The following is a 23,264-nucleotide window of genomic DNA, read 5'->3' as shown; positions in this document are numbered from 1 at the left end:
CAACGCGTCTCCTCTATAACTCTTCAGTTTACAGAACAATTACCCCAGAGCCACACAACTTTGTCCATGCCCTTCTTGTGTCTAATTTCTAGGGAATAACCGTACTGCAAAGGGAATGGCGCATAGGTCCTTGATTATGGTTAAACAGTACATACGATATCTGGTGGAGTTTCAACATTTACTTTTCTGTAAAATGTACAGAACCATAATGTCCCAATAAACAGGGGGAACTCCACGGACTTCCTTTTTTGAACTAGACCATGTTCCAGCAAATAATGTACAGTATATCACCTTCTGCAATGCTTCTAGTTTAGCAGGATTTACGCGATAACCACATTTTATAATGGGGCTGACATTACCCACATCTAATCGCTGTACGGTACATGTCTGAGTTGGAGTGTCTTAATAAACAGAGCACCTTCCAATAAATTTAACTATGTTTTTTTTTTCATTGCAGCTAAATGTGGCGAATACAAAGACAAATCAGTAAGGATCTCGGAGTTTAATAAGCAAGTGCTTTGGTCTCAAATAGTTCGCATAACAAAGCCATCGGCATCTAGACGGTGTACATTAGTAAACAACAGAGTGAGTCACTAGCTCACTTAAAGGTGAAACAAGTCTGTCTTCACTGTCATGGTACAGTTTCAACATATTGATAAGATTGTAAAAATTGTACAATTGTAAAAATAACCCTTCCTTACTTTGTTTAACTTAAAGAACTCAATGAAGAAATCCTTAATCACGAAACCATTACTTATAATAATTCATCCTGACACACACACTCACGCTGGAGTGTTATGCTCTACTGTAACTTAAAAAAAACAGAATCCACAGGACAATGGATATAAAATGCAAAAAGCTTATAGTCTTCTCGGCCATTCTGGATTAAATGAGCAGCAAAGGTGTGACAAGACCTAAGAAGACATGGGATACACAAAGGCAGATATCTAGAAGCCTGGCAAGGGTGATGCAGGACCTGATGAAGACATCACCAATATTTGCTACAAGGGTGTTAAAGTAAAGAGACATAACCAGAAAGTCTCTTTAGTTTGGAAATAAAGAGACCGCAACAATGGGATCTGATACAAACTATCTATATATGGCCTCTACAGTAAAGTGGTTATCAAGTTTGCCTCACTAGCTCTTCAAAACTGGGTGGAAAAACACACTTCTTTGGATAACGTTTCTCATTAATGATTAAATTACAAAAGATTAATTAAATTACAGACCATAGGCCAAAATATTAGAATATAAAGTTAAAAGCTAATTATTTAAATAATAGGATGTTATGTTAAAACTGTACAAACTGACTCGTAAAATCTCATTTAGAATACTGTGTACTATTTTCGCCACTGTGTTGCAAAAAGGATGTTGCCGCTCTGGAAACAATCCAGAAAAAAATCAATAAGACACATTCCCAGGCTAAAGAAAATGTCCTATGCATATCAGTTATATCAGGAACCTGATCCAAGTATTCCAAAGTCAATCCATCTGATGTATTCAAAATGAACAGTGAAACATCAGAGGGAACAAGTGGAAACTTAAGTTTAATTACGTCTGAGAGCAGGAGGCACTTCCTTACACAAAGGATTATGGGAGGATGGATCTTACCTTGCCATGTTGTTGAAGCCAAAAACCAGGCTTCTTTCAAGAAACAGCTGAAGATTTTCCTCTGGTTCAATATGAAATTTGTTGGCATCATCTTCAAAACCTTTCTTATGTTATTGTAGCCTCAAAGGCAGTGATGAAAGCACCACAAATGGCTTTGTTAAGTTGAGCAATGACATGAGGCCCCAGAGTAGGTACTCACCTGCCTAAGCTTTTCCTTCAGTTGAGGGTTAATGGTCCCTGCCTGCACACAGTCTAGGAGTGTGTTTTTCAGATCTTCTTCCAGCTGGATTAAAAAAACAACAACAAATAATCTGCCAGTATATACATATGTCACTACCTGATCTAGACCTGGGTGAAGGTCTGGCTCAATTAAGTGAATAATTATTACAAACTCAGGTACAAATGAATGTCAGGAGACCTTCTGAACCTTGGGGACTGGTTTGGAAGAACACCATTATACTGTATGTCCGTGGTCAAAGTAGGAAAGAGAATTGAGCATGTCTCACCTTTAATATATGTCTTTCAAATTCTTTTTCATCTTGGGAGATTGCTGGTGACTGTTGCATAGATGGTGTACTTTGTAACTGAGAGGCACTTAGTCCCTTCTCCTCCTTTGCTGTTCTCCTGGAAGCTGTGTCTTCACCAGTACTGTTCTTTACTGTGACTACAACACAAACACAGCAAGAAACAGTGCCTTACAAGCACCAAGAAAAAAGTATTGCATCAGATAGACCACCCAAATCTCTTATGAGCATGACCTCTAAAATGGAATAAACACACCAGGGGGTTTTCTAGACAGCCCACAACTCCTATGCCACACAAATAACTTTATAGTTGACAACACATTTTCCAGATCATATAATTGAGTTCTTTAAGAGGTCAGAAAGTAGTGATGACACACAGATACTCAATCTTTAGACAGTAAGCTGTGACATCATGACAATGGCTGATGTCAATGGCTGATGTCAAAATTTTATGTTATTGTAACATTTTGGACATGAATAATCACGTATCACAAAGAAAACACATTGAAGAATGTGCTTTTGGTGCCCACTGAAAAACTTAACCACCTAATACAGTTTTACAAAACTATTATTAAGACCATTCGGACTGCCTCTATAACTGGTTTGGCAATGTGTCAGCCCACTCCAAAGGCAAGCTGCAATCTGTTGTTCTCTGCTTCATTGCCAGTCATTGGCTATCATTTACCCTCCATTGTTGATTCATACACTTCCAGAGCAAAGAAGTGGCCAGGAAAGATTGGTGATGACCCTCCCACCCAGGTTACCACCTGTTTCATTAACTTCCCCCAGGAAGGCACTACCAATCCATATAAGCCAGAACCACAAAGTATTTGAATAGCTTATTCCATAGGGCTGTCTTTTTGCTTGACCAGATTTTCTAGTTACTGTATATATGTACTGTCTTAATGATGTCTGTTTGTCTTGTTTATGTATGGTAGATGCACAATGTTTTTACAGCACCAAGTACACCAGAGTAAATTTCTTGTACACAAAATGTACTTGGCAAATAAAGACGATTCTGATTCTGATTTGCTGTCCAGTTCAAAGCAGGGGAAAACTCTCTAATTGCTACCATAAATTGATGTTTACACACCAGCACATGAATTCCTGGTAAATATGACATCTGAGCAGCTTCACACTAACAGGTCTAAAGCGAAGACAACACACAGTTTCCAAAATACGTTGGTGCAAATATTAGGTCTTATTTTACAGGGGGTAGAAAACTGTTTCTCAATACTAAAAACTGCACCCCATATACAGCTTTGAAACTACAGTGTAGTGTAAAAAGAAATTGGATGGAGATATTGCACACAAAAACTCAACGGTTTTGCCACTTAATCTGTCTGCATCTGAAAAAGCAAAGTTAGCAAAGATCTATCATCTATTAACCTTCTACAACTCTCTACTTCGGTCCATTACAAACCCACAGATTCACACAGCTATCTCCTGTACAGACAGCTCTTTTCACCCCACTCACACCAAAAACTGTCTCCCTTTTTCACAGTTACTCAGGCTACGTTGTCTCTGCAGTGACGACATGGATTTCCAGAACCAAGCACTCAAAATGCATTATTTTTTCATAAACAGAGGATACCACACCCAGGTTATTTTCTGTGACTTATTTTCATGTAATCTCCTCTATTCTCAAGCAGGTTTTGACTTCACACCTTTCTCCGCCCCTCTCCACTTTGCACTTCCTGAGTGGGTTCTCTGCCTCTCCCCTCTCCCTCCTCCTCCACTTTTCCAGCTTATGTTCTCCTGTGCTATTTAATCTTTGCTGTCTACCCCATCTTTCTCAACTGAAGAAGGCTACATAGCCGAAATGTGTTTCCTTTTTCTTTTCGGCATGTTACCTGTTCCTCCAAAGTTAGCAAAGAGTCCTGCTAGGTAAACATGTATTTATGCAAATACAAATAATATTGTTTTATTTAAGAATGTTCAATTTGACTTAAGTCTGTGTATTTACATACTATTTGACCCACTCTTTGCAACATGAGTGCTAGATGTGAAAAGGTCTAACAACATTAGGAATAATGTTTTCAAAACAAGAGATGAAAGACCAAGAAAATTCTTAAAATTTCTGGAGGTCTGCAAGAACACTTTTCACTAGTGAGGCTGATCTCATTCAAGAAGGTTAAACAAGAGGAAACTGCTATTGTTTTTACAATTAGTCATTCCATCACAAAGTATAAAGTTAACAGATAAATGTCCAATGCTGGAGCTAGCCAAAGAAATATTTAACCTTCACATCCTTGTGAATAACAGTACAACAGGACTGTAACTGGAACCTTGTGTAATTTGTATGTGTGTTACTTCTCAACAGTGTCACAAAGTAGCTCATTCATCCACTGTTATGTAAACCACTAGCCAGATATATGATTGTTTAAAGAAGATGGTAATTTATTCTGATCATTGGGATAATGTCATTAACATCTGTCCCATTTCTTCTACTGATCACAGTACATAACAGCTCACGAAATACTAACACTAATCAGGGCATTTGACAGATAAGCACAATATGCATGTTTTTTTTTAATAGACGTTCAAAATTTCACAAATATTATGTAAAAAAGTCCACAAAGAAAGGGATAATCCAGACAAGCATTGGGGATCCTTGTTCTGGAGACTCCCACACCTACAACCTTAGTTTGCCTCTGAAAAATTATTTTATCGTGCCTTGTACAACTACCAAGAAACTGGCTAGATAAGTTATATTTGATGACATTACCTAAGTTCTTATTGAGATGTTCCTTTATTTGGTAATTTTTTATTAGTGTTAACATTTTCTGCTTGTGGAAGTCCTCCCATTACAAACAGTGTAATGAAGAATTTCCCCATAATTTATTAAATATTTACTGAGGACTTCATATAGTTTAAGGTTCCCTTGTGTTTTTAAGCAGACAAAAAAAGTTAATTCACTCATCCCTAAGTGCACCTATAATATAAAGAAACATAAAGGGTACCTAATATGATGTAAAGAACAAGCCCACTTCAATATCTTCATGAGACATTTTCTTCAAGAGAAAAGGGTACACTTAAAAGCCACCAATAAATATGGCGTGGCAAGCCCTGCACAGGGCCATTCTCTGAGCAAATGCCTCCCTCTGAAGGTGAACAAGCCAATGTGTCCGCAAACCTGGGTCATGCAGAGGCTGTACTCGGGCTGCCATCTTACTTCTCTTCAGACTCAACACAGATCCAGTCCTGCTCTGCTTCACCTCTATCATGTCCTCTGCTGCTCTCAGCACCTCTGAAATGGAGCGGAAGCCGTAGCGGCTGATCTGAAGTGGGCGGCTGAACCTTGTGGCGAACTGCAGCTCCAGCTCTGAAAGCCGGAGGGGGCCATGCACCAGGAGCTGCCTCAGTTCTACACGCAGGGAGGCAGGGAGGGAAGGAGGGGGGTTTCCCCTCCGATGCAGGAGGACAGGAGCTTGTGAACCTATACAATGGGCTTTTTTCTTGAATGCCTTGGGTTTAGAATCCCTCTGCTTTGCAACTAGTTCCTCAATACCCTTGGTGCTGTCAACCCCAATAGCTGCAATAGGACATAACACAAGAACATATAACACATATAATTAGATCATGGTACGGTCATCCCTATTTCTGCATGGATAAAAACAATGCTTATTATCATTGAAATTGTGGAAAATGGAAGTTTTCACCCTGTTCTTATAGAATGTAACCAATGTGTTACTTTCCTTCCTAGTGTGAAAACTACAGATCTTTCTTTAACCAACAAGTACCAGATCTTTGTACAAATCTATCACACTTTTTATGTCGGTTTACATCACAAATGAAAATGTTACTGCCGAAAACAGAGCAGTCAAACAAAAGCTATTTGAAAACATTTTGTGGTGTATATTTCATAAGGTAGCACTGGACCTTCAGATTGTGACTAGACAATTAGAACACTTTATGTAGCAGCATAGATTTAAAGTCTAATGACTGGATGATGGCTGGGCAGAACAACTGGAATGGACACTAAACTTTATTTCCACAGTCAGTTCCTGCAATTGATAAACAGTTTATTAATAGATGGACAGATTGATCTACTGTCAGTTTTATTTGATTGTAAGGATCAGTGATCAGTTTCTTCTAAACTATATTATTGTACTGACTGCAACAGTCCTGCCTTTAGAATGAAGATCTGAAGGCCCCTGGTTCATTTCCAAGGCTTCAAAAATTTGTTGCATACTCCGACAAGCTTCCCAGCCATGTTGCTGGATCCTGTACACTACTTTATTTCAAGATACAGCTGGATGACATCCTTGGATCAATTAGCTACTGTTAAACAACTGGATGGCCTGCATCGCCTCCTCTAATTTCTGATTTGTTTAACGTTTTCCTGCTATTCTAGCATCTCACCCTTCAGCAAAGTGCTACCATCCTTGGTGGATTCCAGGCAGACAACATCAGGCATGTGTACTGCCATGTCCAGGACACTGCAGAAGCCGAGCCTCTGCAGGGGCAGAGGGTGGCCCAGCATGACGGTATAGTCCCGCTTAAGATGCTCAGGTGCCAGACCCGCCTTCGCTGAGATTAACAGGGAGCGCACATCCTTCTTTAAGGTATCCAGCAGCTGCTCTTTACTCATTGACCTGAAATGTAAACAACTGCAGCATCAACCACACAAGCAACGAACACATGCAAAAAGCACGTATGTTATCAGGGTAATACTAACCCAGACACAAGGAACCATCATGCATTACTAATTTCTAGCCTTTACAAAAGGAGGACAAGTTGTGTGGTAGCAACCACACTTTATGGATTTGCTCTTAATTCTGTAACACAAGAACTAAAGCTTAAAAATGAACTATGTTCTTGCTATTTGCTTAATACAGCAATACAAGGTCCTGGTAATTGTGACAGTAGTTCTACTTGTTTATGTTTTAGCTGACATTAACACTGTCCTTATATTGGAAAAATCAGAGTCTTCGGTCAGTATATAAGAACGTTTCCTGTGACTATTATAATTAAGTCAATAATTATTTCAATTTAGAATTAAAGAACTGTGTGGAATGACAACTATATGACACTCTGGCTATCTACTGTAGGACCCAGAATGAAGACCCCCTGCAGTAAATTATGGAATGGTAAACTTAAGAAAACCCCTTTTCAAAACCGTGCAAAGCTGTACGACCACCCCTATTCTGAAATGTATGCAACGCGCCTTTGTCCTATGTTTTCCTATAGCAATAGTTTGGATCAGGCATGTAGTTGAGGGGAAAAACATACTATCTGAAAGAACCAATGTGCATCACGTGCTGCTATTCAAAAACGTTTCATTTAAAAAATGCAAGGTACAGTAGAATTTGGAGTCCATTAAGAACTCGTTAGTCTCCTCTATCGAAAGTCGATGAACCTCGAGCAAGTGATGTTCCCAAAGCTTAGAACCAGATTAAGAAATGCGCCATTACAAACGCATTTCTTATTAAAATATTTTCATTTTTATTATCTGGAGTGCTTTATAAATGTTTTAGCGTATACCTTGAACTAAAAAAAGCTCAGTCTGAATTGATTTTTGATCCGAAAAATGTTGTTACGGCTTCAAGGCTAAAATAATTTAGCAACAGCTGCAATTTAGAAGCACATGGTGAATTCAAATACTCCTGAACGCATTCTTTGCTAAAAATATAAGACATGTACTTTTGTGGTTGTGACTTAATTCAACAACAACAAAAAAACAGAAGCGACTTTTCTCATCGACCACAAAACGTTAAAGTCAAATCTTTGCGGAAATGAGAAAAAAAAACAGACGTATAATTTCGGAATTCATCTACTCGCTTTCCAACTGGCTTGCTTACGCAAATATCCTCAGTAATCGACTTAAATAGTATTGTAATAATCAGATATAGTAAATCGAAATGTAATACTGTATATATAATTCCCGAAATTACTTACATTAGCTAATTCAGTTTCGAGCACATGCAACAAGCATTCGCGTCTTCGGTTTCCCTCCAGCTACTGCTCCTGTGGATTCTGTCCCCTGGTGGTCTGTATGTTCGTACTTCTCAGACTTTGCGATTGTGTACAGTATATTAACTATATTAAGTTAATATACTGAAGATGTTTACGTTCATCTTGTTTATTTACTGCCAACGCCATTCCTAAAACTAACCACATAAACGAGCTTTTTTGACGTTTCCAAGAATACCCATCTCTATGAAACTCAATCAGATTAAGTGAAAGGTCTGTTTGCACGAGGTTTTATTTGACGAGTAATTACAACGCCCAAGAATTAAATGCATCGACAACATTTTATTGAGTTTTTAGTCATAGTGTGTCAAATATAAATAAATGAAAACAGCCTAATTGTGAATGACTTCGTGTCTAGTACGCAGCTCCGTGAAACAATAATACGCTACGTTAATACAGTTTGCACCGAAATTGGTTACCGCAATTAGTTCCCAGCTCCGTACTAAAATGTTCTCAATGTAAATGAACCCAACGCAGCAGCTGCCGCCATCAACTCTACAGGATTATGTCAAGGAGTAAGTAAAGGTCTTGCTATTGACCAGAAGTTCTTTACCTTTACTGCCTATATAGCCGTCACCCCTTTGGTTCTCAAAATATTGTAACAACCGTGGGATTTCGGTACAGAATGAAGTACGGAGGCATACAGCTCTGACGTGGGTTGGCAACAGCACATTTATTAACGCTGCGGAAGAAGGTTACACAAACAGGGACACAGGAAATACACCTGAACTATACAGTAACGGATTCGGGTTTTCAGTTTTGTGCCCTCACCGCATGAGCGCGAACCTGAGTCTCTGGCGTCGCTCAACAGGGGTCTTGCTGGCTGAGCTAAGGATCTTCCTCAGCCTGGGCGGACAAGTTCCCTGTTTTGCGCAGGGGCGTATTCGTTACAATACACAGACACGAAAGGAAAGAGGGCATCTCACAGCCCCTATATGCAGTCTGGTAACCCAGGTCCCGCCCCCTGTGGCGCTGTTCCCAGCCCGACTTGTGTGCACATGGCTAATTGCCCCGGCCTGAAGAGTCGGATGTCCCGCCAGCCCAAATTGTCCCTCCAGGCTGCACGTGCAAGACAGGCTGCGCTTCTGCTGCTGGGGCCTCTCATGGCTTTTTGGTTTTTCATGGCGCTGCTCCATTCTGTTTCGCTCCTGACATCAATGTGGCATTTACAGTTCACGCAAGAAAAACCAAGACAACACTCTTGTTTGGCACATAAGCACCTTTTATTACAACTTCCATCAGCCAGCTGAAGACAAATGTCCAAAGGTTCACACAGACACTAGGGCAGTAAACAGGACAAGTATGCAGGTTCAGGGTGGTTACATATCAAGGGACAATAACAGAGGGTAACACTTAACTGCTGTACACATATACAATTAGGACTATTTACATTAACAGGGTGACCTAGTGGTCACTCTGTGGATTACAGCTGGCCCACCACCTCCAAAATCTCCCCTCCAGCAGGGCATCAACCACCATGGAGGCACTTTGGTCCAGCAGGGCATAGGCCTCAGGGCACTTGGTGAAGTAGTCCACGGGCACCAGGATGTAGAGGTTCCCGGCCTCAGTACGCGGAAACGGGCCCAAAATGTCCAACCCTACTCGATTCATAGGAGCCCCCACCTGATGTTGCTGGAGAGGGGCATGGGAACGCTCATTGGGACCCTTCTGCGCCACGCACATTGCGCACATCTGGCAGTGCTGCTCCACGTCCCGGGGGCACAGCCCCCAATAGAAATGCCACTGCCTCTCACGACGCCGCTCCGTTCCATCCCACTACTGACACCAATGTAACAACCAGGGGGTTTCGGTACAGAATAAAGCAGGAATACAGCTCTGACGTAGGTTGGCAGCATGTTTATTAATGACTCTGAAGAGGGTTACACACACAGGGACACAGGGAATACAGCAAAACACCTACTGTACACTATAAACAGACACGAAAGGGAAGAGGGTGTCTCACAGCCCCCATCCCATTATATACAGTCTGGTAACCCAGGTCCCACCCCCTTAGGCGCTGTTCCCAGCCTGTCTTGCATGTGCATGGCTAACGCACCCCGTGTGGGTGCTACAATATGTTCTCACAGCCCTTATCAAAAATTGTTGAAGTAATTTGTGTTTTCGGTGATTTATCTTCTAAATAATCTTTTACTGTATGTCTCACACCAGTAGGTGGGTAGCAGCAATATTAAAGAGTAGGGGTACAGTTTGTAAAATGTGTTGTTATTTCATGTAGTTAAATGTAACAGTACATTTATGAAAACAATTATTGGGGTCTTTTCAGAAGTTATTACTTATGACTGTTCTTCAGAAAATAATCTTTTCTCTTTCCTTTTTACCAGCTTTGAAACATCTAAATGTTTTTGAGATGGAACAGGTAGTTCATCGTAGTCCATAGCAAGGTTGTGGAGGATTGCATATGACACAGTGATATGTCTTACTGGACTGGTACTCAGACCAAATAAGAGAAAAGCAAAAAACTTTTTTAAAGTTCTGGAGGCTCTTTTATTGTACGTTCTTGCTCTTTTATGACACTTTTAGTCCACAACTCCGTATGATGTGTGTAGGGATGCAATGAGGGCAGAACCTTTGTGAAAAGTACAGTAAACGGTTCTCTTCTGTATATTCATGGTATAGTCACCACAGAGAAGAAATGAACCAGTGCCAAAAAATGCAGGGTTAACAAAACCAAGATTTCCTTACAACACAAAAGCTCCTAATGAAAAACAAATACTCAAATTTGAAAAGCTAGAAAAACAGATTGGATAGCTTTACATACATGTATACCTTAGTAATAGCAATTGTAAATTAGCTCTGGTGTAACCAATTGCCTTCCAAATCACAAAAAAAGCTAATTAGCCACCACCTCAACTGTAGTGATTCTGATTATTACAGCATAAAATTAACTCTTCCTGCATGTCTTCTCTGCTGGGTAGTGTATCTTAAAGTAAAGAGTAAATTGTGGGCAACAAGGAGCTATCAAAAGACCTCTGAGCCTCTCACCTCTGAGATAAAGCTGTGTGAGGACTCAGAGCAGGAGATATATATGTATAAGAACTTTTCAAAAGCCTTAAATATCCCTTGGAACACAGTCAAGACCATCACTAAGAAGTGGAAGGCATATGGCTACCTCAAAAACATTGCCTAGACCAAGTTGTTCCTCCAAAATTGATGACCAAACAAGGAGGAAACTGATCAGAGACTCCACCAAGAATCCAATGGCAACTTTCAAAGGACTAGCAGTCCTTTACAAGTATGTCCACAATTGTCAATGTGTATGTCACACAATATCCCAAGTTCTCCATATGTCTAGGTTGTATGGGAGGGTGATAACACATTAAGTCTTGATGTGACACTGGGCCTGAGAAAGTGTTAAATGGGCTCTGTGAAAATTAGAAGTAAATGAGCCAGAGATATGGAGCAGGCGGAGAGAGTTTATTAAATAATGAAAGTGCTGATGAGGACAAACAGGACTGAGACTGAGGAAACGGCTGAGGCAGTAACTGTGCAGCTGAAGCAGGCAGAGCAGAGACTGAGGTCTGAGGAATGATGAGATGATTAGTGGCGATGATGAGTGAGGAAGTGGGAACTGAGGACTAAAAACCAAGAAACACTGACAAAATACTTCTGAGAAATTGAAACAAACACAAGACAGGGTTAGTGACTCAATGTCTGAACCATTGAGTGAAGTGTTCCTCAGGTTTAAATACTGTGCGAGGTCCCCTGATTGGGCTGATAGGCCCAGCCTGATCTTGTTCGTGATGGCCCTGATGAGCCTCCAGCACGTGTGGAATGCACATTGGTAATTGATGAAGTTAACGCGGCGGTCTGTTACACTTGATTGAGATGATACTGGTGATTCTGAAGTCATGTGGAAAAAACTTCAGTAGTATGAATTAATAATAATAAAATATTATCATAACCTTTTGGCCTACAGTAAATATAAATCTTTATACTTGGCGAAAACCCAATATAGCACATCAACCACAGAACACCATCCTTATTGTAAAGCATGGTGGAGGCAGCATTCTGATATGGGTGAGTTTCTCTGCAGTAAGGACTGGGGCACTTGTCAGGATTGACTGGAAACTGAAAGGAGCAAAATATAAATGGATTTTAAAGAAAACCCTCTGCTTTCTACATGGAAGCTGAAATGGGGACATGGTAGTGATTCTCAGCACAAAGCCATAGCAATATTGGAGTTTTTTAAGAACAAAAACAAACATCCTTGAATGGCCAATGGTCCATCAGTGGTCCCCTCACAATTTGAGTGAACCTGAACACTTCAAAAGAGGAGTGGGCCAATATTGCCAAATGTATGTGTACTATGCTGGTCCAAATGGAATTATTTCTGTAATTCAAATAAAAGGTGGTTCCACCAAGTATTAACCCAGGGGTGTATACACTTATCCAACTCATTTTCTAGGTTTTCATTTGTACAGTAATTACTTTTCATAATATTTGCATTTGATGTTCCCTTAGAGGTTGTGTGTTATAATATGTAAATAAAGGTAAAATAAATTCTGATTTAATGTGTTTATATTTCCAATTCATAGACAACAAAATGTGTTACTTTTGAGTGTGCAAACTTTCTATAGGCACAGTATATTCAATCAACAATCCTATCTTATCATAATTTATAAGGTAAATAGAATAAATAACAATTATATATATAGATTTTTTATTGTGCATAAAATATGTAAATGTGCAACTTGCACTATTTGAAGGCACAGCATGCATTATAGTTACTTATTCTGAGAGCTCAATCAGCAGTCTAAAGAAACAGACACACCTTGTGTCTTAAGTTAATTAACCAGAAATCTAGTCTTTACTGAAATTAATTTGTATTCCTTAAGTGTGCAAATGATAACAGTGATATATAAATATAGTTTGAGAGATGGAGGTAACCAGTAATTGCATAACTACATTTAATAAAGATAAAATGTTTAGTCCTGCATGTAAGCAGTTGAGTTGGTTAAACTGGAAGATTCTTCCATTAAGTGGCTTTAAAAATACCCCCAAGTTCTAGACCAAGGTTGAGAGTAGGTGTATCAAACTGAGATCAGAAGAAATCAGTTGCATCAGAGGGAAGTCTGGGTGAGAGAGTATTTGCAGAGATTCTTCCCCCAAATGTTTACTTCATTAGTTTTCCCAGATGACCTTATGACTTTAATTTCCCTCTGACTCTTGAGAAACATTCCCCAGTCTGGAAACAGTGATTCTAACTGTTTTACCTGCTTGGTTACTGTAGCTCATGTTTGAAAGATGATCTTGAAAACTCAGTGCATAGAATTTATTCCAGCTAGAATGGTGTCTGAAATTAGTGTGGCTGTTCACGGGTGTATTGAGTAACATGAGCGGCAATGACAAGCAAAAATGAAAATACTACAGTTACAATCTCCATAACTCTTGCTGATTAAGAGTTAAATGAAAACAAGACTTTACAAGTACCCTTTTCTAAACACATTAAATTTAAAAAGGTCATATTAATGACAATTTTCTCTTAAGAAATAAATGAGAAAAACTACTTAGTGATTTGAGTGCTTTCATTTGTTTTCTTCTGGAGGCAGGAAGAGTTCAAAGTTCAGCTGCAGGTTTAATTAAAAATTTGCAAAGGGATGATGCTATTGAGCACCAGCTAACTCTAGGAAAACAAAGTGTCCTGACATAGGCATTTTCCACGGAGAAAGATCTGACTCTGCACATTCCTCATGGATAAGCCCTAACTTTCCTAAATCAAAGTAAAATATAATAGATATTTTCTTTAGTAAAAGTCAATTGGGTGTTGCTGAAATCCTCCTTATTAAAAAATACCGCCTATTCTAGGTTCATTTAAGTAAAAAGTAGTTTTGGAGAGGTACAATACTTGGTATTCAGCTTTAGCCAAGATTACTTCACAGCAACATGCTTCTTAAGTTTCTGTTCTGTTTATAAACTAATATAGACCTGTTCTATTTGATTCAAACTTGATAATGCTGCTGGAGTTTATAAGAAGACAAAATATAGTTCCAACATGTTGAGTTTCAGTTTTTTTGCATAAGCAGTTTTTATGCAGATACAGTATCCAGCCAGAAAAGGTGAAACAATGAAGATTTTTTGCAAAAAGAGGTCTATGTCACAAAAACCAGTGTAAAAATAACACAGTATTTAAAATGTTGATCAGCAGCATGACAGTGCAGTGGAGCTCATAAAAGCAAAGTCCAACCCAGGTAAGAATGTATTTGTAAAGGGCTCTGCTAGCTGGATATGTTTTAAGAATATGGGATGTTCATTCTTAACTTTTATGAAACTCCAAAAACATGTTTATTTGTTCAGCCTTCCTGTAGTACACAAATAAAAACATAAGGCAATGACCCACCTCCTTTTTCTATGATTGCACCCAGAGGAGTTTGGAAACCCCACCCCTGAGATACAAATAGTCCTAGCCCCCTGCTCATTTCCAATGGTTCTCCATATGCTCTTGGCTCGTAAGCCTCCCCGCAAGATGGAGAGGAGGTCAAGAAGTGTTTCCCGTTCCGAAAGAAGAGGAAAGGATTCTCCTTCTACCTCCCAGTCCAGGGAAAGCCGGCAGAGGGCTAGCAGAAAAGGCCCCCTGGAGAGTGGGACCCAGAAGAGCTCGGAGCCAAAGGTGCTGAGGGGTGCCCCAGAGGTGGAAAACAATAAAGCAGTCTCCACAGTGGTGAACGTGGACAGCGTGGCACACATTGAACAGGAAGAGATTCCTGAGGATTTAGTGGGACTTCTGGAGAGTGAGGTTCAGGAGGAAGGTGAGCTTATTGAGCAATGTGAATTTATTAAACTTTAATTAAATTATCAACTTAGATTCAGTCATTACTTTTACTCTTTTTGCCATACATATAGACCTACCTGTACAGTGCCATGATGACCTAAAATAATATTAGAAAACAATATTATTAATTCTTAATATGAAATAAAAATAATAATCAAATCATGAGGGTGGGTTTGCCCTGCAGTCAGAACAGTCAGATACTCCAGGGAATAATGAGAAGAGCTGAGTTGGATATCAGTGCCTCCAGAAAACAATCTACAATGTTCTACAGGAAATCAGAAAACAAGTGGAAAACACCAAATTAGAAATATCTTAACAGTCAAAACAAGCTGAATTAGTGCACTTATGCCAAATGAACACACCAATTCTGAAGCATTTAGTTCCTCTTGTGTTCCTGATAATGTAGTGGTACTTTGCTAGAACTGCCCCACTTTTCATCACCTGAGAGGACATGCTTGCTGCTCATTAAAGCTTGCTCATTATAGACCTTTGGTTTGTTTACAGCTTCCACTGTTTACTGTTTATCCACTTTGACTCATCCCACAGCTCTCAAAAGCAAGACCCTTGGTATCTGTGAGTGGATTCTAACTGGAGTGGCCTTAATTGTGATCATCCTGTTCTTTCCATTCTCTGTGTGGTTCTGTGTAAAGGTGAGAACACAACACATTATTCCAAATAAGTTACAGCTACTCACCACTTACAGTACATGTAGCTCAGAAACAGCCTTTTTAGCTGTTTCTGATTTAAGCAATGACTTTTTTTATTTTTGCAGTTGAAAGATATTAACTTTATTTTGTCAGGATCATTACCTAGACTAGAAGTGTTTTCTTTTTCACATTTGTTAAACTAATCAATAACTATGGAATGTACAGTAGGAGAACCCTCTAAACTTGCATAAATGAGAGGTGTTTGAAATTGTATGTCATAAGAAATACAGGGAACCTTCTTGGCAGTTACAAAAATCTAGTATACTGAGGATTTTAATGCAAGGTGTGCAAATGGAATTTGAAGAACAGTATAAACTGCAACTATAACTTTAACTACTGCCTCATACTGACCAATCCTGGTGTTAAATGCATTTCTGAGCAGAAGATGCGGCATGTTGTTTGAAATAATTTTGTGCTCTGCTGATTTTACAGATCGTGAAGGAACATGAGCGAGCCGTGGTACTCAGGTTAGGCCACCTGATGCCAGGGAAGGCCAGGGGACCAGGTAAACTTCATAACAAATCTGAAGTTCTGGTTCTTTTGCGGTCTTAAACACTTAAATTTTTTTTATCTTTTGCATATTTCTCTTTTAATATTGAGAACAAAACAATGTATTTGATATCCTGTGTGCACGGCCTTGAAAAGATAGTGAATGACAAATATAGTGAATTTATAATTTCATCATCCAGTTTCTGTGATTTACGTAATACATATTCTTCACAACTTGAGACAAATAAAAGTGCTGGAGAGATTCAACTTTCTTGAATTGCATACGTGAATTGTATGAACTGAAACACATGGTAACTGTAAATTATTTAACTATATTAAATTTATTTATACTGAACAAACATCTCAAGAGATTCACAGTAATGAATTACTAAAAGCCAGATCCACATGTAAATGTATTCTGTAGAGACATGTGGTGAAAAGTTCCCTTGCTTTTATATCTATACCCTTGTCTCACCGTTTTGGAATCAGGTCTCTTTTTCTATCTCCCATTCTTGGATGTTTATCAGAAGGTTGATATTCGAATCAACATGTTGGTGATACCATCTCATAAGGTAATTACATTTCCTGCACTGTTTAAGATATTATTTCTTACTTTTGGTAAATGTGAAGACTAACATTCATGCATGCATTTTCAAACTTCCTAGCTTCTAACTTTCTAGCTTCATCCAGTTCAGTGTTGTGGGGGAGCTGGAGCCAATCCTGGCAAGCAAGGGGTGCAAGGCAGGGTACACCCTGGCTGGGCTGCCAGCCCATCGCAGGGAATAGAGCGTAAGGAATATTCATAAATGATGAGAACATCAAAGTAGAAAATGACATGATGGTTCTTGTTGCCGTTTCACAGATCTTTAATGCTGGGTTTGATGCTGAGCTTCTGTGTGAAGTTTGAATATTCTCCCCATAGCCACAAGGGCTGTCACTAAGTACTGCTGTCTAGTTTGATCCATTTCTCTGAAATGCACCACTTACAGTATACAGTATGTGTGAGTCCATCTGTGTGTGTCCTGTGCTAGACCGGCATACAGTAGGTCTTGTGCTCGTGGTCTGCCAGGTTTCACTAACAAGATGATTTTTAAAAGGAAGCTAGAAATATTAACCTGCAAAATGAAGTTTGGCACTACTGTGCCCAGTTATATTTTGTGATATCCACCCAATTCAACTCAACAATTACTTCATATGTGGCTACAAACCCTGCGACTGCATACAGGGGAGAATATGGAGATGTACTGTAGGGTTCTACTAAAAGTGAAGAAAATGCTGTTAATGCCTTGACTTTTAATGTTACAATATCTAGGAATAGCATGGCAGCATTAATTCATCCATTTAAATTGAAAAATAAATATCTCCTTTTATCATGTAAAGCTGAGGATATTCATTTCAGTTTTTTTTATATGTCCTGATACCTTTGAGCCTTGAAATAAACCCGACACTGATGTGGCTGTCTCTATTCTATCTAATTGCATCTCTGACATAAAAATTTGGATGACTCAAAACTTCCTTCATCTTAACTGTGACAAGACTGAAGTCATGCTTATTGGTACCCCCCATCAACTTCGTAAAGCCAGTCCTGTAACCCTGTCTGTAGATGGCTCTGTACTTGAGCTCCAATCAAAATTGAAAAACCTTGGGGTTATATTCGATTCTGGCTTAACATTCGACCCACATGTACAGCATACTGTCAAAACATCTTTTTTTCACCTTAGAAATATCGCAAGACTACGCCCTATGCTATCATTAACTGTGGCTGAAAAGCTGATCAACATATTTGTATTCTCTCGAATTGACTACTGCAATGCTCTGCTCCCTGGGGTATCTAAATCTACTCTGAACAAGCTGCAGTATGTCCAAAATTCAGCAGCCAGAATCCTGACCAGGTCTAGTGCAAGTGTTCACATTACTCCTATCCTGGAGTCCTTGCACTGGCTTCCGGTCAAATTCCGCATAGACTTTAAAATCCTCATGCTCAACTACAAGGCTTTACATGGCTTGGCACCTCAATACCTGTCTGAACTTTTATCGCCCTACTCCCCACCTCGCAACCTCCGCTCTTCAAATTCTGCCCTCCTTACTGTCCCCCAAGCCCGTCTACATTGTATGAGCGACAGGGCCTTCTCCTGCTATGCCCCCAAGCTCTGGAACTCTTTGCCCAAGGATATTAGAGAGTCACCTTCTCTAAACTCCTTCAAATCCAGACTCAAAACCCTCCTTTTCAGAAAAGCCTTTACTTAACTGGTTCCATTCTTCACCCCTCTGCTCTTCTTAATACCATCTTCCACGGTCTCCTCTATTGTTATTGTTGTATTGTTGTAATTATAATTGTGTCCTGTCTTGTGAAATTTTCTTATTTATTGTTGTAGTCTTCTTATTTATTGTTTTTCTCATCCTGTAAAGCGCTTTGAGAAGCCACCTTTAAAGGCGCTATATAAAATAAAGTTTATTATTATTAAATACATCTGGTTGCTCTACTGTGGATTGTCTGTAAAGATTCCTCTTTATGTTGAACTCACAGATGGAGGCAGAATTCCAAATAGGCTGAATAGGGCACCATACATCTTAATCATGATGTGTCTTGTCTGGTATTCTGTCCTTTGCTGTGTACCCAGGCATCCTGTTTGCCTTCTTAGTGCTTCAGCATATTACTTGTTTTATCTACTGCGCATTTCATGCTTCCCTACATTACATTATACAATTACGGTCTCTCTCTCAAAACATAACATAACATTGCTTTTACTTATAACATAACATAACATAACATAACATAACATAACATAACATAACATAACATAACATAACATAACATAACATAACATAACATAACATAACATAACATAACATAACATAACATAACATAACATAACATAACATAACATTTACTGAATTTAATTTACCTTGTATCTGCCCATTTTTAATCTCAAATAGAACTACTTAATTCAATGTGCCAAAAGTACGTTATTCCACATAACTATAAAATGTATTTTATGTTTAATTTAAGTTCAATTTATTAAATATAATTAAGTTTAATTAAATAAATTTAAGTTTTTTATTTAATTACATGATGGATATGAATTAGTTGTTACCATAAAGCTCACAATATTAACTGTATTATCTCTAGGTAATTATTTTTACAGCACTGTAGGGTCATGCATATTTACTTTTATATGTATTGTTCAACATTACCGGCAAACCAACTGCATGGTGTTAGAGTTCTGTCCAATGTTTTATTCACAGATTGTGACCAAAGACATGGTGACGATGGAGTTAAGTGCAGTATGCTATTACCGTGTGGAGAATGTCTCTCTCTGCTTCACTGTAGTGACTGGAATCTCCAATATGGTTCAGGTCCTTGTCCAAACCACAGTCAAAGACATTCTAGCCCACCATAGCCTCACACACATTCTAATACACAGAAGGAGCATCGCCCAGGAAATCAAGGTAGGAGAACAACGTGGTTGTGGTTGCAATATTTGCTCTTGGCTGCTGTGATGTATAAAATCCAGGCTGTTTACAGTAAATCCTCCTGAAGCTCAGTTTTATATTTTCTATAGGTGGCACTGGATGCTGTCACTTGCCAGTGGGGAATCAAAGTGGAGAGAATTGAAATGTAAGTGATGTACTGTAAAAGCAATTAACTAAATGCTAAATGTGTATTTTGTGCAATGATTAAAGCTCAGTCAAATTCTAAAATGTCAAAAATGAGCCAGTGAATACAAGGGATACTGTACTTAATACTTTTGCATTAACTGGCATGGCTGAGGAAAAGACAGTAATAGCTAAAGAAATGACATCTTGGTCGCCTGTCCATCCAAGAGCAAAATATTACTTATGCTTGCATATTGGGGGGAGCAATTTAGAGAAGCCAGTATACCTGGACAGCATGTCTTGGGCAGAGTGTGGGAACCAGAGCACCCTTACAACAACGTGCACAGACAATATTCTGTCTCCACACAGAAGCTGCCCTCTGCTGGAATAAAACCCAGGATCCAAGATTATTCTTTCTTTATCAAAATGCTCAGAATTCTGCAATGTGCCTTCTTTATGTCCAGCCATTGTGGCTATGACTGTAGCAGTTAGCAGCTGTTTAGCCATGTCATTCAACAATGGGTTTCCTGTGTTTCAGAGATGATCTCTCTCTACCAGCTGAGATACAACACACCTTTTCTACAGAAGCAGAGGCAAAGAGACAGGCACAGATCAAGGTCAGAAGCCTTTTTTTCTTTGTAAATCTAACAGGATAATTTAAGATATGGGAACCATTTTCCTGCATTAAAAAGTACAAAAATAAGAACATAAAGTTTACACACAAAAGGCAACCATTTGGCCTATCTAGCCCATTTGGTGAAATTAGCCAAAAAAATATTTGAAGGAACAGGACTTATTCTATGCTGAAAATAATAAAAAAGAACTTGTTCCTTTGCAGCCTATGCATGCTGACACAGCTACCTATATTAAAAGTCTATGCCTACCTAATTCTTTAATCTGCCAAAACTATAATAAAGCAATGGTAATAACTATTGGGACAGTGAAGTGAAATTTGTTATTTGTGCTGTATACTATTGAAATTTGTCTTACAGATCAAAAGGTTAGTATGAGGCAAAAGTATATCATTTTAGCTTTTGTTTTGGTGTATTATGTTTAGCTATGTTAACACCATGTTAGTGGTGACAGATGTTCAATTTTACATTAGTTGTGAAAACAAGAAATGTGAATGTACTGTATAGCCTTTGTTTCAACCTTTTGAGTTTACTTTTTGGGCCTGCCTCATAAGTTAGAAAAAAATAAATCAAGATGAAGTCTAGAAACAGCAAAAGGAAATGATTGTGAAAATGTGAGCAAAATTGAAATGAGAGCAAATTCAATTAAATAAATAAAAATATTTAAAGACATTCTCACTGCAAAAAGATTAGACCTTGCAAAAGTAAATCTAATGTCTTGAAAACAAAAAAGAAACTACAAGAATATTAAGCCATTTCAGGGTTGCGGGAAACCAAGAGCAGTTAACAGAAAAACCATTAGGTCTGTGAAGAAATCTCTAAAATAATACACTTTTCACTATAACTTTCATATTTTTTTCCATTTTACTTACACAATACAGCCTTAGTTATTCGTTTCAAATGTAACTCAAGAACCGGCTAGTCCTTTTTCACATAAGTTATGTAAAAAATCCTTTTGTGATTTTGGGTGGAATTCTGTTTAGAGTTTGCATAAGAATAGAGTAGTAGAGGACGTACACACCCGAAGAAGACTCCACAGCCAAAACGTTGTTTTTTTTTCTTCTCTTTTCAGCATGGAATAAACCTTTACTTCCTTTGAGTCCTTTGAGGATTAATTGCAATATGTACATGTACATAGGAACTCTTATTCGTAGGAACATACTGTAGGTAAACAGGAACTCTTATGTCTCAGGACATGCACAGTACAGTAGACAAAACAGTAAACTATTAAAGATGCACACTGTCATATTATAAAAGCTGTTCTTAAGCCTAGTGGTCAAAATGTTAATGGTGTGGTACTGCTTGCCAGAGTGCTGGGGGAGAAACAGTTTGTGGCCAGGATGGCTGGGATCCTGAGGAATTTTTGCCAACAGAGTCATTAGGGATTATAAATACTGTAGCATGTGTCTCCAACACTGGTCCTGGAGAACCCCAATTCAGTTAGACTTTAGGTCACCTGGTTCTAAGATTACGAACACCTGCAAGCTATTTATGAATCAAATAAGTAATCTGTTCAATTAAGAGAGCTCTGGTAATTGAGGGGTATATACTGTAGTACTTAGTACTCTTAAATATCTCTAAATTACACAATTTAACAAATCACCTGTTTAATTGCTCACAAAGGAATTGTTCCATATCTTTAGAAATCCTCGATTTGATGGTGACTAACAAAAGCTGCTAAATTAGAAATGTCCAGGACTAGGGATGGACAGCACCTGGTCTATAGAAAAGCTCCACAGGGCTCATTCCTTGTAGACTAAACTACATAATATGAAACATTTCCATAAAATATTTAATATGACTGCCCAACCAAAAGATAAAATAAATCTAAGGCAAATCTCACAATCAACCTGTCATTTCAGACTGTGAACCTTAATTTGAAGTGAAAAGACAGAAAACTAGTTTTTTTTTTCTCAATAACCCTTCAAAATGTTAAGAAATCAATATGTGGATTTGCACATGCAAACAATCCCTATGGATGTTTTTTTTTAATCAACATTTAAAAGACACAGGAGAGATACTTTTTAAATTAGTGCTCTTAAAAGTAGATGGGACACATAATTCCATAAATGGGCAATAAAGCTGAGCTGTGAATTCTATGCCTGCTTTAAAAAACAAAAACGTAACCTGTATATCACTGTATCCTGACAATGTGCCCTAATTAATTGGGAAAAAAGTATATTCATGCCTTTCAGAGAATCCAAAGTTGAGGATCAAACTTAACTACTCTGTAATGGTTGGAAAGTTAAAACAAAATGTTGTTAGCTTGAGTGCTCTGCCACTCTCTTTGACTGGGCACATAAATGCTATAAATGATACCTGTGTTTCATACATTCTTATTTTAAAGTCTGGAATTATATAATTCTTTGTATTTCCAAAGCTCATCTGCAAAAAAAGAATGCTGGAGGTTTAGGTCTTCATGTCTTTTTTCAATATTTTTGCAAGTGCCATGACATATGACATTGACATATAAAACTGGCTTTGCCAATATACAGTACAGCATCTGGCATACTGTAAACAGAAAAACTCCCATGTGTTTAGACATAGAAACACAAGCCAACACGTAAATCTCTCCCTGCTATGCTTTTTTGTAAAATTGAATGTAAAATGAACAGTTTGAGTAATTTAACAAGTAAAATAACAAACTTGGCCCTCACAATCACATGTTTTTCATTATTTATAGGTCAGACATACACAAAATGTGCCTCAATTTGAAAATCTCCAGCGGGCCTACTTGTTCTATAATCTTGAGCAACAACCTTCCAACTCCAGACATTTAATATCACAGTTTTTATTACCTTTTTTTCTAGGCATATAGAGGTGTCTGTTAATTATGATGCTTGGTATAAAAAACTTAATATTGAAATTTCTAATTAGGTTTGGGAAGAGAGTTTGAGCAATATTCTCTTTTAATATTAATATATATATATATTTTAAT

General features: G+C 38.4%; 2 protein-coding genes across 12 annotated transcripts in view; one reads left to right on the top strand and one right to left on the bottom strand.

The window, feature by feature from the left end:
- tdrd5 (tudor domain containing 5) overlaps positions 1-9,003 on the bottom strand; it is a 44,783-nt gene extending 35,780 nt beyond the window's left edge. For 2 of the 9 annotated variants that reach the window (XM_088598800.1, XM_088598799.1), the window contains exons 1-5: positions 8,883-9,001; positions 6,501-6,733; positions 5,272-5,670; positions 2,118-2,305; positions 1,811-1,894 (exon numbers count right to left, since the gene is read on the bottom strand). In XM_088598800.1, coding sequence (XP_088454926.1) covers positions 1,811-1,894; positions 2,118-2,305; positions 5,272-5,670; positions 6,501-6,733; positions 8,883-8,887 — 909 coding nt within the window. In that variant the 5' untranslated portion in view covers positions 8,888-9,001. Of the gene's footprint in view, positions 1-1,810; positions 1,895-2,117; positions 2,306-5,271; positions 5,671-6,500; positions 6,734-8,036; positions 8,717-8,882 lie in introns of those variants that run through there. The other 7 variants (XR_015925233.1, XM_088598801.1, XM_088598795.1 and 4 more) reach the window with 7 other exon arrangements.
- Positions 9,004-14,523: 5,520 nt separating this feature from the next.
- Positions 14,524-23,264, top strand: part of nphs2 (NPHS2 stomatin family member, podocin) — an 85,325-nt gene continuing 76,584 nt past the window's right edge. The window contains exons 1-7 of one of the 3 annotated variants that reach the window (XM_088598812.1): positions 14,524-14,878; positions 15,448-15,551; positions 16,041-16,113; positions 16,587-16,669; positions 19,344-19,547; positions 19,661-19,716; positions 20,233-20,311. In XM_088598812.1, coding sequence (XP_088454938.1) covers positions 14,554-14,878; positions 15,448-15,551; positions 16,041-16,113; positions 16,587-16,669; positions 19,344-19,547; positions 19,661-19,716; positions 20,233-20,311 — 924 coding nt within the window. In that variant the 5' untranslated portion in view covers positions 14,524-14,553. The remainder of the gene's footprint in view (positions 14,879-15,447; positions 15,552-16,040; positions 16,114-16,586; positions 16,670-19,343; positions 19,548-19,660; positions 19,717-20,232; positions 20,312-23,264) is intronic. The other 2 variants (XM_088598809.1, XM_088598811.1) reach the window with 2 other exon arrangements.

Source organism: Lepisosteus platostomus, chromosome 11 (assembly GCF_059453375.1).
Source record: "Lepisosteus platostomus isolate fLepPlt1 chromosome 11, fLepPlt1.hap1, whole genome shotgun sequence".
Taxonomy (NCBI): domain Eukaryota; kingdom Metazoa; phylum Chordata; class Actinopteri; order Semionotiformes; family Lepisosteidae; genus Lepisosteus; species Lepisosteus platostomus.
The sequence above is the reverse complement of the archived record's forward strand: the minus strand, read 5'-3'. Positions and strand labels throughout refer to the sequence as shown.